This window comes from Cololabis saira, chromosome 9 (assembly GCF_033807715.1).
Source record: "Cololabis saira isolate AMF1-May2022 chromosome 9, fColSai1.1, whole genome shotgun sequence".
In the NCBI taxonomy this organism is placed as follows: Eukaryota; Metazoa; Chordata; class Actinopteri; order Beloniformes; family Belonidae; genus Cololabis; species Cololabis saira.
Window position 1 is genome coordinate 24,709,158 of NC_084595.1, and position 15,443 is coordinate 24,724,600.

General features: G+C 39.9%; 2 protein-coding genes across 2 annotated transcripts; one reads left to right on the top strand and one right to left on the bottom strand.

The window, feature by feature from the left end:
• The first annotated feature begins 29 nt into the window (after nucleotides 1-29).
• On the top strand, nucleotides 30-3,771 carry LOC133450365 (TLC domain-containing protein 3A-like). Its single transcript, XM_061728928.1, has 5 exons — nucleotides 30-187; nucleotides 488-571; nucleotides 725-935; nucleotides 2,798-2,893; nucleotides 3,354-3,771. The coding sequence occupies exons 1-5, from the start codon at nucleotides 72-74 to the stop codon at nucleotides 3,636-3,638; spliced, it is 792 nt and encodes a 263-aa protein (XP_061584912.1). The 5' UTR covers nucleotides 30-71; the 3' UTR covers nucleotides 3,639-3,771.
• Nucleotides 3,772-4,852: 1,081 nt separating this feature from the next.
• On the bottom strand, nucleotides 4,853-15,207 carry gemin4 (gem (nuclear organelle) associated protein 4). Its single transcript, XM_061728929.1, has 6 exons — nucleotides 15,072-15,207; nucleotides 11,195-13,216; nucleotides 9,147-9,306; nucleotides 8,733-9,003; nucleotides 6,048-6,773; nucleotides 4,853-5,240 (listed from the first exon to the last, which is right to left on the bottom strand). The coding sequence occupies exons 1-6, from the start codon at nucleotides 15,091-15,093 to the stop codon at nucleotides 5,019-5,021; spliced, it is 3,423 nt and encodes a 1,140-aa protein (XP_061584913.1). The 5' UTR covers nucleotides 15,094-15,207; the 3' UTR covers nucleotides 4,853-5,018.
• Between the last annotated feature and the right edge of the window lie 236 nt (nucleotides 15,208-15,443).

Genomic DNA, 15,443 nt, shown 5'->3' on the forward strand with positions numbered 1-15,443 from the left:
TGCGTCAATTTAACGCGGATCCATAATTCAGGCTTAAAAAGACAGGTTTGTGTAGCAACTATCGACACACCATGGCTGCTCTGGTTTGCGGAGCTGTTGTGTTTCCTGGACTTTTCTACGGTCTCGTGAAAATATTTAAGACTTACACGCGATGGAGCGACGCCGACGTTTTTTGTGTGAGCGAAAGGTCAGAACCACCTTTCCTAAACTAACTCCTTCAGCACAAATGCAACAATTTCATTTGCCTTACTTTTTTTTCTTCTATTTATTTTATTTTATAGATAGACGTTGTTGATGTTTTTGCTTTATCCGTTATATCATTGAAAAGGGAAAAAGGAGAAGTTGGTACATTTGGCTCATGTTAAATGAACTCTTGGCAAAGTCTTTCAGATAAAAAAAAAACAACAAAAAAACACGTTTTTCAATTTATTATTTTTTATTATTATGTTTAAGCGTAAATCATTCAGTTGTGGTTTGACTGTTTCAGATTGGTCTCTGCCGTCCATGCATCTTTATCCACTGCAGCAGGAGTCACAGTTGCACTGAGCTGCAGAGACGTCATTACTGACAGGTGGGACACTAGACATTAAATGAGTTTTGTCACGGCACAGCACATTTACATCTATAAATACATATTTTTCCAAATGTTTTGGCTGAATAACAAAGAAAAAGTGTCATCTTTCCAGTTTGCTGATTCTAATGCCTTTCATCTCATCACACATAGTCATTGGCTGGTCAACAACTTTGTTCTGTTTGGAGCTCCCTACATGGCATTTGACATCTATACCATGTATCTGAGCCACTACCATGCACAGAGGCTCACAGACAGTTCTCGTGTGCATTCGCTTCAGACAGTGAGGGCTTTCCTCAACAAGGACTGGATGTTGGTCCTCCATCACGCAGTGCTGCTTCTCATTTTTATGCCCATCACTTTGGTGAGAACATAAAGATGGCACTCATAATTAAATGCTCTTATTTTTAGATATGCCCTTGATTCCTGTCATTGCATCTTTTGTTGCTCTGAAGTAAGATGCAAGAGGGGAGGCTAAAAGAAGAGAGAATAGGCATCATGCTTTTAAAATAAAATAAAATAAAATAAGCATCGGAGGATTTGAGCCATCCTTCAGACAGAGCCTGGTGTGTCAGAGCAGAGCAGCATCTAAAACATGCAGGGCAGTGGATCCTGAGGACCAGTGTTGAAGAACACTGCTTCTTTAAGATGTTGGGCTTCATTCATGAAACAGAACAAATGTGTGCAAAGTGAAATTTCCACCATTTGGGATTCATGAAAATGTTCATGATAGTTTGCGGATATTCCAAAAATTCCTGAATGTTTTGAAGGCAAAATAAAATGTACTCCTGCATCCTAGCATGGGTGCAGCCTGTGTCAATGAGAATTCTACATAAATATTGCTTGTCATTGTCAGACTTTGTATCTTTAATGGCTTAAAAACGTAAAGATGAGAATAAATTAGAAATGTTATACATTTAGTTGAATCAATTGGCATTTATCATGTTTAAGCTTCAGATTATGTTTCTTAAAATTTCAGTTGCTTGATTAAATTAGTCATACCAATACATGTATTGGAAATTGTTGTCAATATTGCTGAAAATAAGGTTACTGCTATCAGTGGGTATTTACGCCAGCATATAATTAATAGCATGCAGTTGTTCCAAAAGACAGGAGAGGAGGTTAGACAACACAGCCTTCCACAGACTTCCTGTTTTGAGTTTGAAGATGGAGAAGATGAGTTATTTACAATTATATGACATTATTTTAGGCAGGAAAACTGAAACATGCTCATTATGCGAGGCTGCAGTTTCCAGGGGGTGGCACCAATGTTGTTACATGTAATGCAAGTTGCCATACGATGAAGCTGTCGCATGAAAAATCTTTATCAAATCAATGAACTCTGGAGTTAGCTTTTCAGAAATGAGAGAAATGACCCCCCAAAAAGCCAGAAACCAGAGCAATAATGGATAAGATTGTAGAATTGATTTTCATTGATGACCAGCCACCGTCAGTTATTGAAAATATTGGATTTCACAGCGTAACTGGACTTCTCGGGCCGCGGTATAGTTTCCCAGATCAGAAATACATTTGGACCACCATCATGCTCAAATGTCAAAATAGTTATTTTACATATTTATTGCTGTATTTTTTTCCTTTTTTGAAGATTTTGTGGCAGTAATGGGCTGTATTAAAAGTAGGTGGACAGGAAACGGGAATAGAAAGCGGAGGGAAGGCACGCAGCGAAGAGCGACAGGCCGGGACTTGAACCTGGTCTGCCTGCACGAGGGCAACCCACTGAGCTGTCCGAGGCCATGGATGTACTGTCAGTTTAATGGCTGGATTTCTTTATTTAACAGTCTTTATTTCATGTTAATTAAAAATGTAATGTATATTTTTTTTTAAATTAAATATAGATACATAAAAACAACCCTGGTATTTGTTCGGTACTTTGTATCAGTCAATGCCCAAAGAACAGCTATCAGAATCAGTATCGATCTAGTCACGGATTTACAAAGATTTCATGAATGAAGCCCATTGATTTTAAAAGCCTTGAGCTGGCCACCATATGCTGTATATACACTACCAATCACAGGTTTGGACACAGCTACGGTAGGTGTGTCCAAACCTTTGAAAGGTATTAGGAGCCAGTATCTCTTGATCCCCAGTGATACTGTAGTCCAATATGTCAGATTGATGCAGTAGATGACTTCATGCATCTTTTATGTAAAGTTTATGGTTTCCACATCATAAAAACTTGCTGAGTGTGTAGTGTCTCATTTGCAGTTTTTCAGGAGAGGACTGGGAGATTTCTTCATTGGCTGTCTATTCATCACAGAGTTCAGCACTCCTTTCGTCTCCACAGGAAAGATTCTCATTCAGGTGAATGAAAAAACAAGTTATTTCTAAGAGAGAACTCAGAATGGCACTAAAATAAATCTCACTATGCCAAACAAGGTAAAAATGAGTAAATCAGCTTTCTTGCCTGAGCTGGGAAAAAGGAAGATCTAATCTTTGGTAATAAGAAAAAAGTACTGTACTGTGATAGTTCATTAAGACCTCAGGTAATAGTATGAACTTGTGGAAAATGAATATTATGTCTCTTTTGAAGCACTTGTATCTTAGGTGACAGTATTTCAGTTTGTTGTGTGTGTGATTTTTGTATTTATAAATGGAGATAGACCAAAAAAATGATAATGTGCTACTGCATAAAGATCTTTGCCCACTCTTTCTGAGTCTTTTGACTCAGATTAGGAGTTTAGTTGGATTCTTCCAGTTCTTTCACCATCTTGTTTACGTTCATTTCCTATGATTCACCCTTAAATTGTCCTCTGCTCCCTAGCTGCACCTCGATGACACCATACTGTACAGAATTAATGGCTTCATCGTCCTCCTGACGTTCTTCACGTGTCGGATCCTGCTCTTCCCCTTCATGTACTGGGTGTATGGCCGCCAGTTTGAGATCCCGCTTCACAGAGTGGCCTTTCATCTGCCTCTGAAGTGCAATCTGGGTAACCTGCTCATCCTGGCTCCACAGATCTACTGGTTTATCCTACTGCTAAAGAAGGCTAACAGACTCTACCTGAGAGCAAAGAAACAACAGGGGGAGAACAGAAAGGCATGCTGAGAAGACTGGTCCATTTGTAGCAACGAACTGCCTTTACAGTACATCATTGTTGCTTGTACCATTTCTGACCAAACACTTTAGTAGAATATTTACTTAGGTTTTTTTAATTGTGAAATAAACACAAAAATGATAATTTTGATGTTTTTACTGACCCTGCGATGGACTGGCGACCTGTCCAGAGTGTACACCTGCCTTTCACCTGTAATGAGCTGGGGCCGGCCCCGGCAGAGCCCGTAACCCCGATTAGGATTAAGCGGGTATAGAAAGTAAGTGAATATCTAAGTTAAAGTGATCATATTTTCTCCTGCATCATTACAGGCAAAATTTCCTGAGTTTGCTGCAGGAAAGAAATGCAGAATGGATCTAAATTAACAAAATATATCAAGTTCATACTATCTGCAGAGGAATAAAATCCAGAGTACACTCAATTATATTTTTCTTTTTGTGCCTTCGATAGCCAAGGCAAGGTTATTTGTAGCACATGTCAGCAACAAGGCAATTCAAAGGCGCTTTACGTGATAAAAACACAAAAAGTAAAAATTAAAAAAGATTGAGAGTGCAGTGGCATAATAAAGAAATGTTAAGCTAGAGTTACAGTGTAGTACTGAAATTAACATGGTTTATATCTACATTCAGAATGGTTTGAAACATGTCAGTCAAAGGGAGCTGTAAACAAGAGTTTTTAATTTTAATTTAAAGGAACTGAGGGTTTTAGCATTCTTGCAGTTTCCTGGAAGTTTATTCCAGATCTGTGGAGCATAAAAGCTGAATGCTGCTTCTCAATGTTTGGTTCCTATTCTGGGGAAGGAGCAGACCTGAACCAGAAGACCAAAGGTCTGGATTGTTGATATGGCAACAAGTCGCTGATGTATTTTGGTCCTAAACCAGTGATTTATAAACCAACAGAAGTATTTAAGTCTGTTCTCGAGATAGTGCAAGGACATGATAAGTGGTGTGATGTGGTCCACTTCTTTAGTTCTAGTGAGAACTTGAGCAGCTGGATTAGCTGCAGATGTCTAATTGACTGTGTAGGCAGGTGTGTGTTGACACGGTTGCAGTAATCAATTCGACTGAAGATATCATCCTAACTTTTACATATGCGTTACATACATGTAACACTGTTACAACTTAGGGGAATTCAAATTGAATAGCAAAACATTTTGTTTAAGTCTTTCAGTTCAATTTAGCTCACATTGAGCCTTGCTGGAGTAAGGATTGAGCAACACAAAGACATGCTGGAAAATGTCACATTTTTAATTTTCTTAGATTCCAAACTCAGCTTATTCTCTGCTACAGTAAGAAAATACGACACTGTCTTTGGTTCTTAAATACAGTGAACAACAGTTTTCAGTGAAAAACATGACATGTTGCATGATGGCATTAAGCTGCTGAAGACACGAGCTGAGCGATCTTTTGCAGCAGAACAGCTTTCATCTCCTGGTTGTCCAGATTGTCTGTGATGGTGGAAAAGAAATGGCGGGTGTTGTTGCACTCCAGTGGGCCACAGCTGTCTGGGAAAGTAGCCATGGTGGCCTCATAGTGACTAAGGATCTCCAGACTGCACAGGAACAGAGACTCGGACTGGCCTCCAGGTATCATCACCTGGAAAAAAAAAAAAAAAAAGTATTTCACAAATAAGGCTACAATTCTTCTGTAGAAGTATTAATGAACTGGAATAAACACCATTTGCCAACACACACAAGTTACATTGCTTGGTTATAGGGCTGGGCGATATGGACCAAAAGTCATATCTCGAAATTTTCTAGCTAAATTGCGATACTTGATATATATCTCGATATTTTTTCTGTGCCTTAATTGGGGTTTCCCCCAAAGCATTATAGCATAGCATCTCTGTTAGCTTCATTTTTTTCCTGAGGCAAACCCTTAAAAAAACAGCCAGTTCTAATACAAAGCCTCGTGCCAAATGTCACACAGGTACCTTATTAACAGAGGTCTGCACAATATCAAAATGTATAAAACAAATGAAATAAAAATAAACTGCCTGCATATATAGAATAAAAATGCTTCTTGAATAAAATAAAACAAATATCCCTTTCCTGCATAACAATTAAATAAAAATACACTGTGCAATTAATACAATGTAGACAGTAACAGGCAGACTTTTCCACTGAGGTTGACAGTTGTGCAAATAACAAAACATTTGTGCAAATCTCAAATAAAACATTCAAGTCAATTTGTCACAAAATAAGCTATATCAAAATCATTTAAAAAAAAAAAAGTAAAAAAAAAAAAAAAATTCGATATAAACGATATTGTCTCGTACCAAATTGTGTTTGAAAATATATCGATATATATTAAAATCTCGATATATCGCCCAGCCCTACTTGTTTATTAAGAGTTAATGCAAACCTTCCAGCCAGTCGTAGCACCAACGATAATTATTCCTACCTGGATGTGTTGCACATGGCAAAAGAGCTGGCTGAGAACAAAAAGAACCTCCTGGCTTGGAGCTGCCTCCCCCTCAATCTCCAAATGAGACTCTCTTGATACCCAAGCAGAGTTTCCAGAGTCTGTCAGAGGGTCTTCATACATTGTAGGAGGTTCAAGAGAAATGTGACAGGGACTTGACTCTATGGATGCAGGTGGTTTCAGAGATATTGAAGCAGAACCGGCTGCAGCGCCAGGTGAAGAGAGCGGCAGCTTGGCTTTAACAGAGTTTATTATATCCCTCACAGCGTGGGCATACAACCTGCTGACATGGGAACAGCCACTAGCTGACAGCCAATGAGAGCAGCTGGACCCACAGAGCAGCTGAAATACTCGGAGCAGGAGAACTGACAGGCGCAGGTCACAGGAAAATTGCCTTAGATCCAGAAGTGGAAGATAGTCGACATACTCCAGAGAGAAAGGGACGTTCAAGCGGCCAGACGTAATCAGCTCCCTTAGGACTCTCAGAAGTCTGGTCCACTGGGAGATGGAGCACCAGGGGAGGATTTGGGTCAGAGCCACCAGCAAGCCTTTGCTGAACATGTTGACGTGGTCGGGCTGGCGCTGATCCAGAGAGAGACAGGACAGCATGGTGGACTTCAGGGAGTCAGAGACACAGCAGCACTCCAGCCAGGCTAAAAGACCTGTGCCCTGCCCATACTGAGGCAGATCCAAGCCTGACCAGTCCTAAAGAGGTGACAGAGACACACACAGAGAGAGAAGCATCATAAAGGAACTGTTTTCTGAAAATTTGGAACACACAAAACCAACTGTCTCAAAACTGTCTCAAAACTTCCATCCTGTTCTCAACTCTAAAAGAGTGACAGCCTGGTCATCTCCATCTCTAAACAGATCACAACACATCATGAACAATTTAACGCTGGTATGACTTATGCTTCAGAATTCTCAAGGGTTCGAGTCAAGACAACTGGACATAATTTTATTTCTTCCTGAAGACGATTCATCGTCCCTCCCAGAAGGCATAATTTTGAGTAAAAGGTAAAACATCTTTGAGAACAAAGAGTCCACCGGCCTTTATTCAAGCCATCTCTGTGACGACAGTCTACACCAGGATTTGCTTCAGTCTGATCACTTTTATCTGTTTTTCGTGTTGTGAAGCGTCATGAGATGACCTTTGTTTTGATTTGACGCTATACAAATAAATTGAAATTGAATTGTCATTTGACATGCATATACAGTATTTTCTCCCACCACGCAATAAACTAATTCTATTGTTCCCACATTTGTTCCTGTATGCATGTACGTATTTACATGCACAAATGCCTCTTTCATGCCAGATAGAGTCAACTTCTTGCTGCTTCCTACAGACAGGTGTTGCCCTGCAGGGAAAAAATACAGTCCCATTTTTTTTAATATTATTTATGATCGTTATAAATGAATTTTTTTTTTTTTAAATTTGAAGAAAAACCCTCAGACATGTTACGACCCGACTTGTTGGGCTGTAACTGTAAGTGGAGACTGAACACACAAAAAATAAAAAAATAAAAATCAGGAAGCTAAAGGTTTTATTTAATAAACACAAACAGTAAGAGGCTCAGGTGCAGCCAAAGAGGCGATCAGAACCATTGCATTGACTCAGGGATGTCAGCAGGGATGCAGATGGGTGGTAGTGAAAATGTAATTCAAAATCCAAATACATTCTGTGGTACAGAAATGCAGCAAACCGAGTCAAATTTACTACATTTAGCTGCTGCTGAATTCGTTGTATTCCCATGTGACGTTAAAGAACAATGGCTTCAGTTAAATGTAAATTAAAATAGTCTGACTACTTTTCTGTTAAACAGAAAAAAGTTCAATCCTGTATCATGTTGAGTACAAGTTCCCTGCATGCACTGGCTCTAAATGAGCTACTGACATCTGTCCACTTCATTATCTCAAAGAATGGTGTCATTACACCATTCCTTCCAACTGCTGCTAATACTATATCACTGCATACAAGCAGCGGGATTTACTACAATTCAGTAATTATATACTTAACACACCAGACGACAGTAACTTAGTACTGTACTCCGACTTCACTACCTAAATGTGATGAGAGCCAGTGGCATCTAATTTAATAAAGCTGATTCTTAACTTCAAAATCACAATATTAAATCATTTTCCATTTGCTCATTCAGACAGAGCACATAATAGGGGATGTTAATCATGCAGGACTAAAAACGGTGCTTCCCAGCGTCTATCAGCATGTGAGCTGAGCAACATGAGAAGAGAACCCCCTGGGTCATCTGGACCAGTCAGCCCATCTTTCTCTGCTCCCGTTTTCTACATGCATTCCCCCTCAGAAAAACCTCCAACCCAGCTACGATTACAACATGGCCTAAGAACGAAGTATCCTAACTGCAGTGAGGCCGTCTCAGTTTATTCCTCCAGAGAGACTTCTCTGGTTGAGCATCAAATGCTGCACGGACATAGTCACAGTCAAGAAGAGCATCCAGATGTTCCTCAAGCAAAAACAATGGGTGGCGACTCGCGAGTATGGTTAAAAAGCTCCTTAACGACCGCAACACCAGCTTTAGTGAAGCTGTCAAAGGACAGTACGGCACTGCCAGAGCAAAATCCAAGAGAAACATTAAGATTAAGATGATTCCTTGTTGTATTTGCACACTGTGTTGCAGGAGTTCCTACCTGTTCAGGCAGATCACACACTGCCAGCAGGGATGAAGGCACCTCATTTTTAAAATGTTGTCCCCACACAGGCTTCAGGTAAAACCGAGCTGTCCAGTCCAGTTCCTCCATCTTGTTGTAGAGCCAGAACAAAGCTCTTGACCATTTGCTGGGGACCGCCTCCACCACTGAACCCACCACCTGACCCAGTCTGGTCAGAATGGACACAAGTAGCTCTTTGGAGCTCATGAAGTGGAGGTGGATAGTACTCTCTTGAGGCTGGTCCCAGCATCTAGAAGAAAACAGATGCATTTATGGTGAACTCAACATAAATCAAAATTACCTCTCTGTTTGAATGTTGTTAAATAGACAAAGCATTTCAAGAACCTGGAACCTGGACTAAAGCCTACAATTGCAGGTACAATTGTCACACACCTGCTAGCTTGGTTGTAAAGCTGAGCCAGGATATAGAGTAGGGGAACAGGAGAGCAGTTCAACATCCAGTGGCACGAGGGGTGTTGGGGTTCCTGGATGTCCATCGACAAAGCAATGTGGAGAAGTTGCAAACCCAAGTCTGTATTGACAGAAGAGCGACCTGGACAAATATGGGGCAACAATTAAATGAAGATGGATGGCTAGGTTAGAACAGCTCTACAACAGTAAGAGACATATATATATATATATATATATATATATATATATATATATATATACACATATGTGTTAAAGCGTCTTTGAGATATTTTAAAAGTGCTCTATAAATAAAATTGATTATTATTAATATTGCAAGTTCTCAGATGATTATGCATTTAGTACTTTTTAGATGACACATATGTGCAAATAATGAAAATATTGCAATAGACTTTACTCCTGCACAGGTTGATTTGCTTGTTGACAATACAATAACCTTAATGCAAACAAGTATTTTCTGCAACACTTGGTTGTTAAGCAGAGGTGCTGCCCTTTGAGAAAAACGGTACTCAGTCAGAGTCGGCTGGCTCCTTTAACGCGGAGCCATGTGCTGTACCTTAATGTCAATTTAGGGGCATCTCCTTAAATCAACAACTCACTCATGCACATTATCAGTAATACCGACATATGTTTTGGTGATGAACGATACTATTATTCAACTTATGTATGAAATAGTATGGGGAAAGATGCTGCTATTTCAGTATCATGTCGGTCCTGACATTTCTTATTCTTGTAAGGCTGTTGGTTCGTCTCAGTGCTGTATTTGGACAATCTATACATTTACATGAAGACACATTTGTCAGTACCCTTCCATTAAAAATGGTCACTGAAATAATAATAATAATAATAATAATAATAAAAAAAATAAAATAAAAAAAAGGTAAAAAAAAAACAAACTATTGTATTAATCCCTGATGGGAAATTAATTGGTACAGTAGTCTTTAATTAATTTTAGTCTCTTCTCTTAGTTTATTGCTGTGGGCAGGAAGGATCTCCTCTAGTGGCCGGTCCATAAATGAATGATATGGACTTGAAGCTGACAAAAGTATTAATACTATTTACTGAAAATTTGATTGAAAGATTTTTTTTAAATTAATTCAACTGAATTTTCATTTTTTTAATAATGAAATGGGCTTATAGCTAGTACCAAAAGATAAACACTGAAAATAATTTGACTATAGTGACATGTTAAAGCAGCTGGATATTTGTGAACACAAGAAAAGACTGGCTATCGTGAAAAACAGGAGGCTCGCTTTTAAGGTCTGAGGCGTCTTGGCTGCGTCTGGCTCTATCGTGTGATATCTGAAACAGTGCTTTGTTTAATAAAGTTAGGACATTCCAGTTGCAGTTTTGTAACACTGACAAGGCCCAACATTGGTAAACATGAACTTTAAATACTCATCTTGGATAAAACTTTCCCCCTATCAGGTTTAGTTGACAGGCCTTTTTCCATAGTGATTAATGGACTCTGTGCTTTTTGGGTCCAAAATGCAGGTTTACTGCTTAGTTTGAGTTTACTTAACTCATAAAACGCACATCACTAAAAATACATAAATAAGTAAAAGTAGCCTATGCATTTCTTATTTCAAGATTGGACCATTTCAGTTACCTATATATAATTTGTCCCAAAATAACCCAATAGCAATCAAAAAAAAATGCACTGAGAGGCAATCAATATGGCTTTTCTATGGTCAATGCCTTTTAAATAAATAAAAATGCATTTGTCAATATTTGCCAAACAATAAAATGTAAATAATTTAACTTTTGTACACATAAATATTTAAAGCATTCCAGGTAATCATCTGTGTGAACAGAAACTTTCCAGTTCATGAATAATGCAAATAATGCTTGTCTGAAATATAAGAACTGATATGTATGCATTCGTTTTAATTTTAATTATAAATAATGTGCAAAGTGAGATAACTATATCAAGCATGATAAGAGCGTAGCTAACTTTTCTCACTCTTTATGGGTAAACTATTTTATTGAAGCATTCACAGTTGCATCCTCACCTTCAGCAGAGATGTTAGGCAGGACAAAGTTGTTCACAACCTCTTGGGGTGACAGAAAGCTTCGTCCCTGCTCCTCGTGCGCGTCAGGCAACATCAGCAAGCCCACAAACTTGACAAACTGTTCTTTATCGTTGGCTGAGAGCGATTTGTTCCGAAGCATCTCCTTTAAACACCTGCAGAGCAGACTACAAGCCCTCACCGCGTTCCTCCCTACATGTTTTTTTCCCTCTGTATCTTTTGTTTCTTCTTCATCTTTAACTCCACTCTGACCTCGAAGTCCAGGCAGTTGCTGCAGAATCTGTCCCACAATAGAGAAAGCGCCTTTATTAAAGACAGCAGAATGGCAGCAGGACCTCAAAGCAGCCTCTGGGTTTTGAAAGGCCACCCTGGCTACTAAAGACACCGCTGTGGTAAGGGTGCCCTGTGACACTGCTGCTGGCGTCCCGCCTCCTCCTTGGATGATGCAGTTGAAGGCCATGTTGAGTTCCTGTTCGAACCCTTGAGTGACAGCAGAGGGAACGGAGCCCCCGAAGAACCCCCTGCTGGATAATCTCACCATGGCACCCAGGGCTTTGTTCTTATCTTCTAAAGAAAGTGCAGAGAAAATATCTGCAATGATCTTCATCAATTTCCTGTTACGGCCAACATCTGAACTCCCCCCGTGCAGTTTAGTCATGAGGGTGGATGAGAGGCTCACGACGATGCCGTGTTGCTGAAAAGCAGCTTGGTTCCTCTCCAGGCAGTCCATCCAGCGTTCATCACAATCTAGAGACGTCTCGGTGGCAAACAGCACAGCCACATTTTTGTAGTCTTCTAGTCGGTGACGAATAATGGTGGTGATGACTTTTGCGTGCACTTCAGGGCTGCTCTCGATGGTAGGGAAAGCTAGTGACGTCAGTAAATGTTCCAGTATATTCTTCTCAGTCACAGCGGTGGGATGTTTGACTTCAAGAGCAGTCACGACTCTCTGAATACTTTGTTCGAGCTGTAACACAGAGTTGGAAGAAACTGAGCCGTCACATATGTTGAGGACATTCCTGTCTCGCCAACACTGTGCGAGTTCTGTTATAATCTTCAGGGCTTCACCAAGTTTCATCACGTTGGGTTGAAACTGAGAAGGTGAATGAGAAGCATGCAGGTTTCGTTGAGCCTCATGAACGAGTTCTGCAGTTACGTTCTCTTTCTTTCCTCCGGCGCTAATGAATTTACACAGGATGCACAACTTCTCCTTGACTGAAAGTATGACTTCTTGGTCTATCAAGAAAGATGTGTAAAGAGCATCCAGGGAAACGGACAGGGACTGGAAACACAGGTCTGTTGAGGATACCTGATCTGTCATGTCCTTCAGGGTATGAAGAAGAATGTGCAAAACATCAGTGTTTGCTGATGATGCTGGCAAACCTGGCGTGTCTAGCTTTAGTCTTTTAGCAGCCTGAGGGGACAGACTACAGGACTTTGAGGAGAGACGCGCAAAATGGCTAGCAAACATAATTTCAATACATTCACCGTCTCTCACTTTTGTTTCATGTTTGCCTTTCCACAGTTCACGCCACACATCCAGAAGAAATTGGACATCCTCTTCCCTTTTGGGATCGCTTCTAACATGCTGGGCCAGCCTCTTCAGCTCAATGCAGATTGAAGGTAGAGGAAGATGCAGAAGAAAATTTGCAAAAATCTTTGCAGCGGCTGTTGACTTTACCAATTCCAGCAGGACAACAGAATTAACCTCAGGAAGGCTGTTCTGGAGACAGAATAAAGAGTTCTCCCTCCATGTTTCCTCAACATCTTCCTTGGCTTCTGCACACAACAACTTCTGCCAAACAATACAAATTATCCTTTTTTTCCAGTTCAAAACCTGCGGGTCGGGATGACTGTCGGGTTCATCCTGTCTGCAGATTTGTCCGACTGCCTGAAGGATGGGTTTCCCCACCTGGTTCCATTCAGCTTTCTGAACTGAGGACAGGGATGCGGGGCGACACAGTTTATCTGCCGAGAGGAAAGCACCCTCAAGAACTGCTGATTCTATAAAAAAAAAAAAAAAAAAAAAAACACAACATGGAGGTAAAAACCAATGCCAAACAAAGACATGTTTACAATATATATTTAATTCAGTCACAGAACAATTAGGAAACCAATAACAACGTTCCCATTCTAATGATTTGTAAGCTCCAACAGACATGCAGCTCTCTATTGTGTGCCAGTCTCTCTACTGTCTATTCTATTGATGACTGGACTTAATGTAATATGACCATTTTACTTTGTTAGAGGAAAAGTACGAAAACACAAACTCCATGTTGTATTGCTTACATTTGAATGCAAGATATTTTTTCAATGCTTTTTGCGCCATTTATTTATTTACTTCTCAAACAGTTGAAAAGAAAGCGGCAGCATATAGAAAGCAAATACACCGGATCTGTCAAAATGAACTTTCTCAACTGTATGTATATTTTTATAAAAAAGTAGGCTAAATTTACATGATTTCAATCCAAGAACTCTTTTGTCACATTGTTTGAGTATCTCAATAAACTGGAAACAACAAGTGTGGAGGCCTCTTGCACAAAACCAAGACAAGAGATTAAGCCAGGATATATCAGTTATTCTGACTAAATTCATGGTGGCTGCTTGAAAGCAAAGATGCTTAAAGGGGACCCATTATGGCATCTAATACCTATTTTAAACAGGCCTTGAATGTCTTAAAAACAAGCTGTTGGTTGTTTTCCTAAATAAATTAGAAATTCAGCCTCTGAGCCATGTCTTTATCTTCCCATTCTATAACCTAAAATTCCTCAGCAGAGCATGGAAAGTGGGGACATAACAATTAACAAATAAAGTGCTTGCACTTGTCCATCTTGGAAAGGAGGATCCTGAATGCATCATTATATGCTACCTGCAACTTCTTTAGCTTGGCGGTGTTATAATTACACCAAAGGTGAGCTGTGTAAAGAGGTGTACAATAGGCTCTGAATAGATTTACTTCAACATCAGTTTTGCACATATGGAATCTACAGGCAAGAATATTGGCCTGAGCATGGAGCTTACAGCACTGACGCTGGATGTCATCATGATCACATAGATCCTCATTTATGATGTGACCCAAATACTGTACTCTCTTAACATCTAAGGGGAGGTCAGACAGTAATTAGTCAGTGCAAGACCGGATGTATGATAGGTGATAGTCTTATTAATCACCTCATACATGCTGATGACCTGGTCATCATGTCTCCATACAGTTCTGGGCTACAGCAACTGCTTAAAGTGTGCTCTAGCTATGGAGTCCAGTATGACATTGTGTTTAACCCTAAGAAGAGTGTTATTCTGATTGTTAAAGCTAAAGAGGATCAGAAACAAAAGTTTCCCCTAAGCTTCATGGAAAGATTATCCATGTAAATATTGAAGAGGACAGGTGACACAATGCCACCCTGTCTCACCCCATTAGTTACATGAAAAGGTGCAGATAAACTACTGCCCCATCTGACCTGCATGGTATGTTGTGTGTACCAGAACTGCAGGATCCTATCAGGTAAAGTGGGACACCACGCTCTTGCAGTTTGGAAAACAGTTTACCATGGTTGACCCTATTAATGCTTTTGACGCATCTAGGAAGCACAAAAACATGGTGGAATTCTGCCGCCTGTATTTACTAATACTTTATTTTAATGCATATACACACTGATCTGTCCCAAGCTTGCTTTTAAAACCATCCCCGCCTATTTCTAATTAGGCTCACCTGCAGTGATATTTTGCATTGTAATACAATTTCAATTCCATTAAACATGTATGCAAACAGATTTTATCTTCATTTCCAACATTACTGATAAGTGGGATCTAGACATGAAAGCATTTTCTTACGCCCATAAAAGTACAAGCGTCGATTTACCTTTGGTCATAATCGCTGTCATTGTTTCGGTTTATAAACGCCGTTAATCCATCGTTTACAGTCCGTAAATGTGTTGTTTTCGAAGTGCAACAACCGCGAACCGCCTCCTGCAGAGACAGCGTGGACCAACTTCCTGCTCGTCCTCTCCGTCTCCTGACGTTAAATGGAGACTGACCAGCTGAAGAAGCGCAGTACCGCCCCCTATCGGCCTGGAGTGGGACTAGGACCAGAACTAAACTCCATCACATCAAAAAGGACGTGATGGAGTTTATTATCAAAACCTACTAGGACAAACAGTTCAATTCAATTTTATTTATAAATATAGCGTCTATTTCAATACAAGTTGTCTTTAGACACTTTCCAGAGACCCGG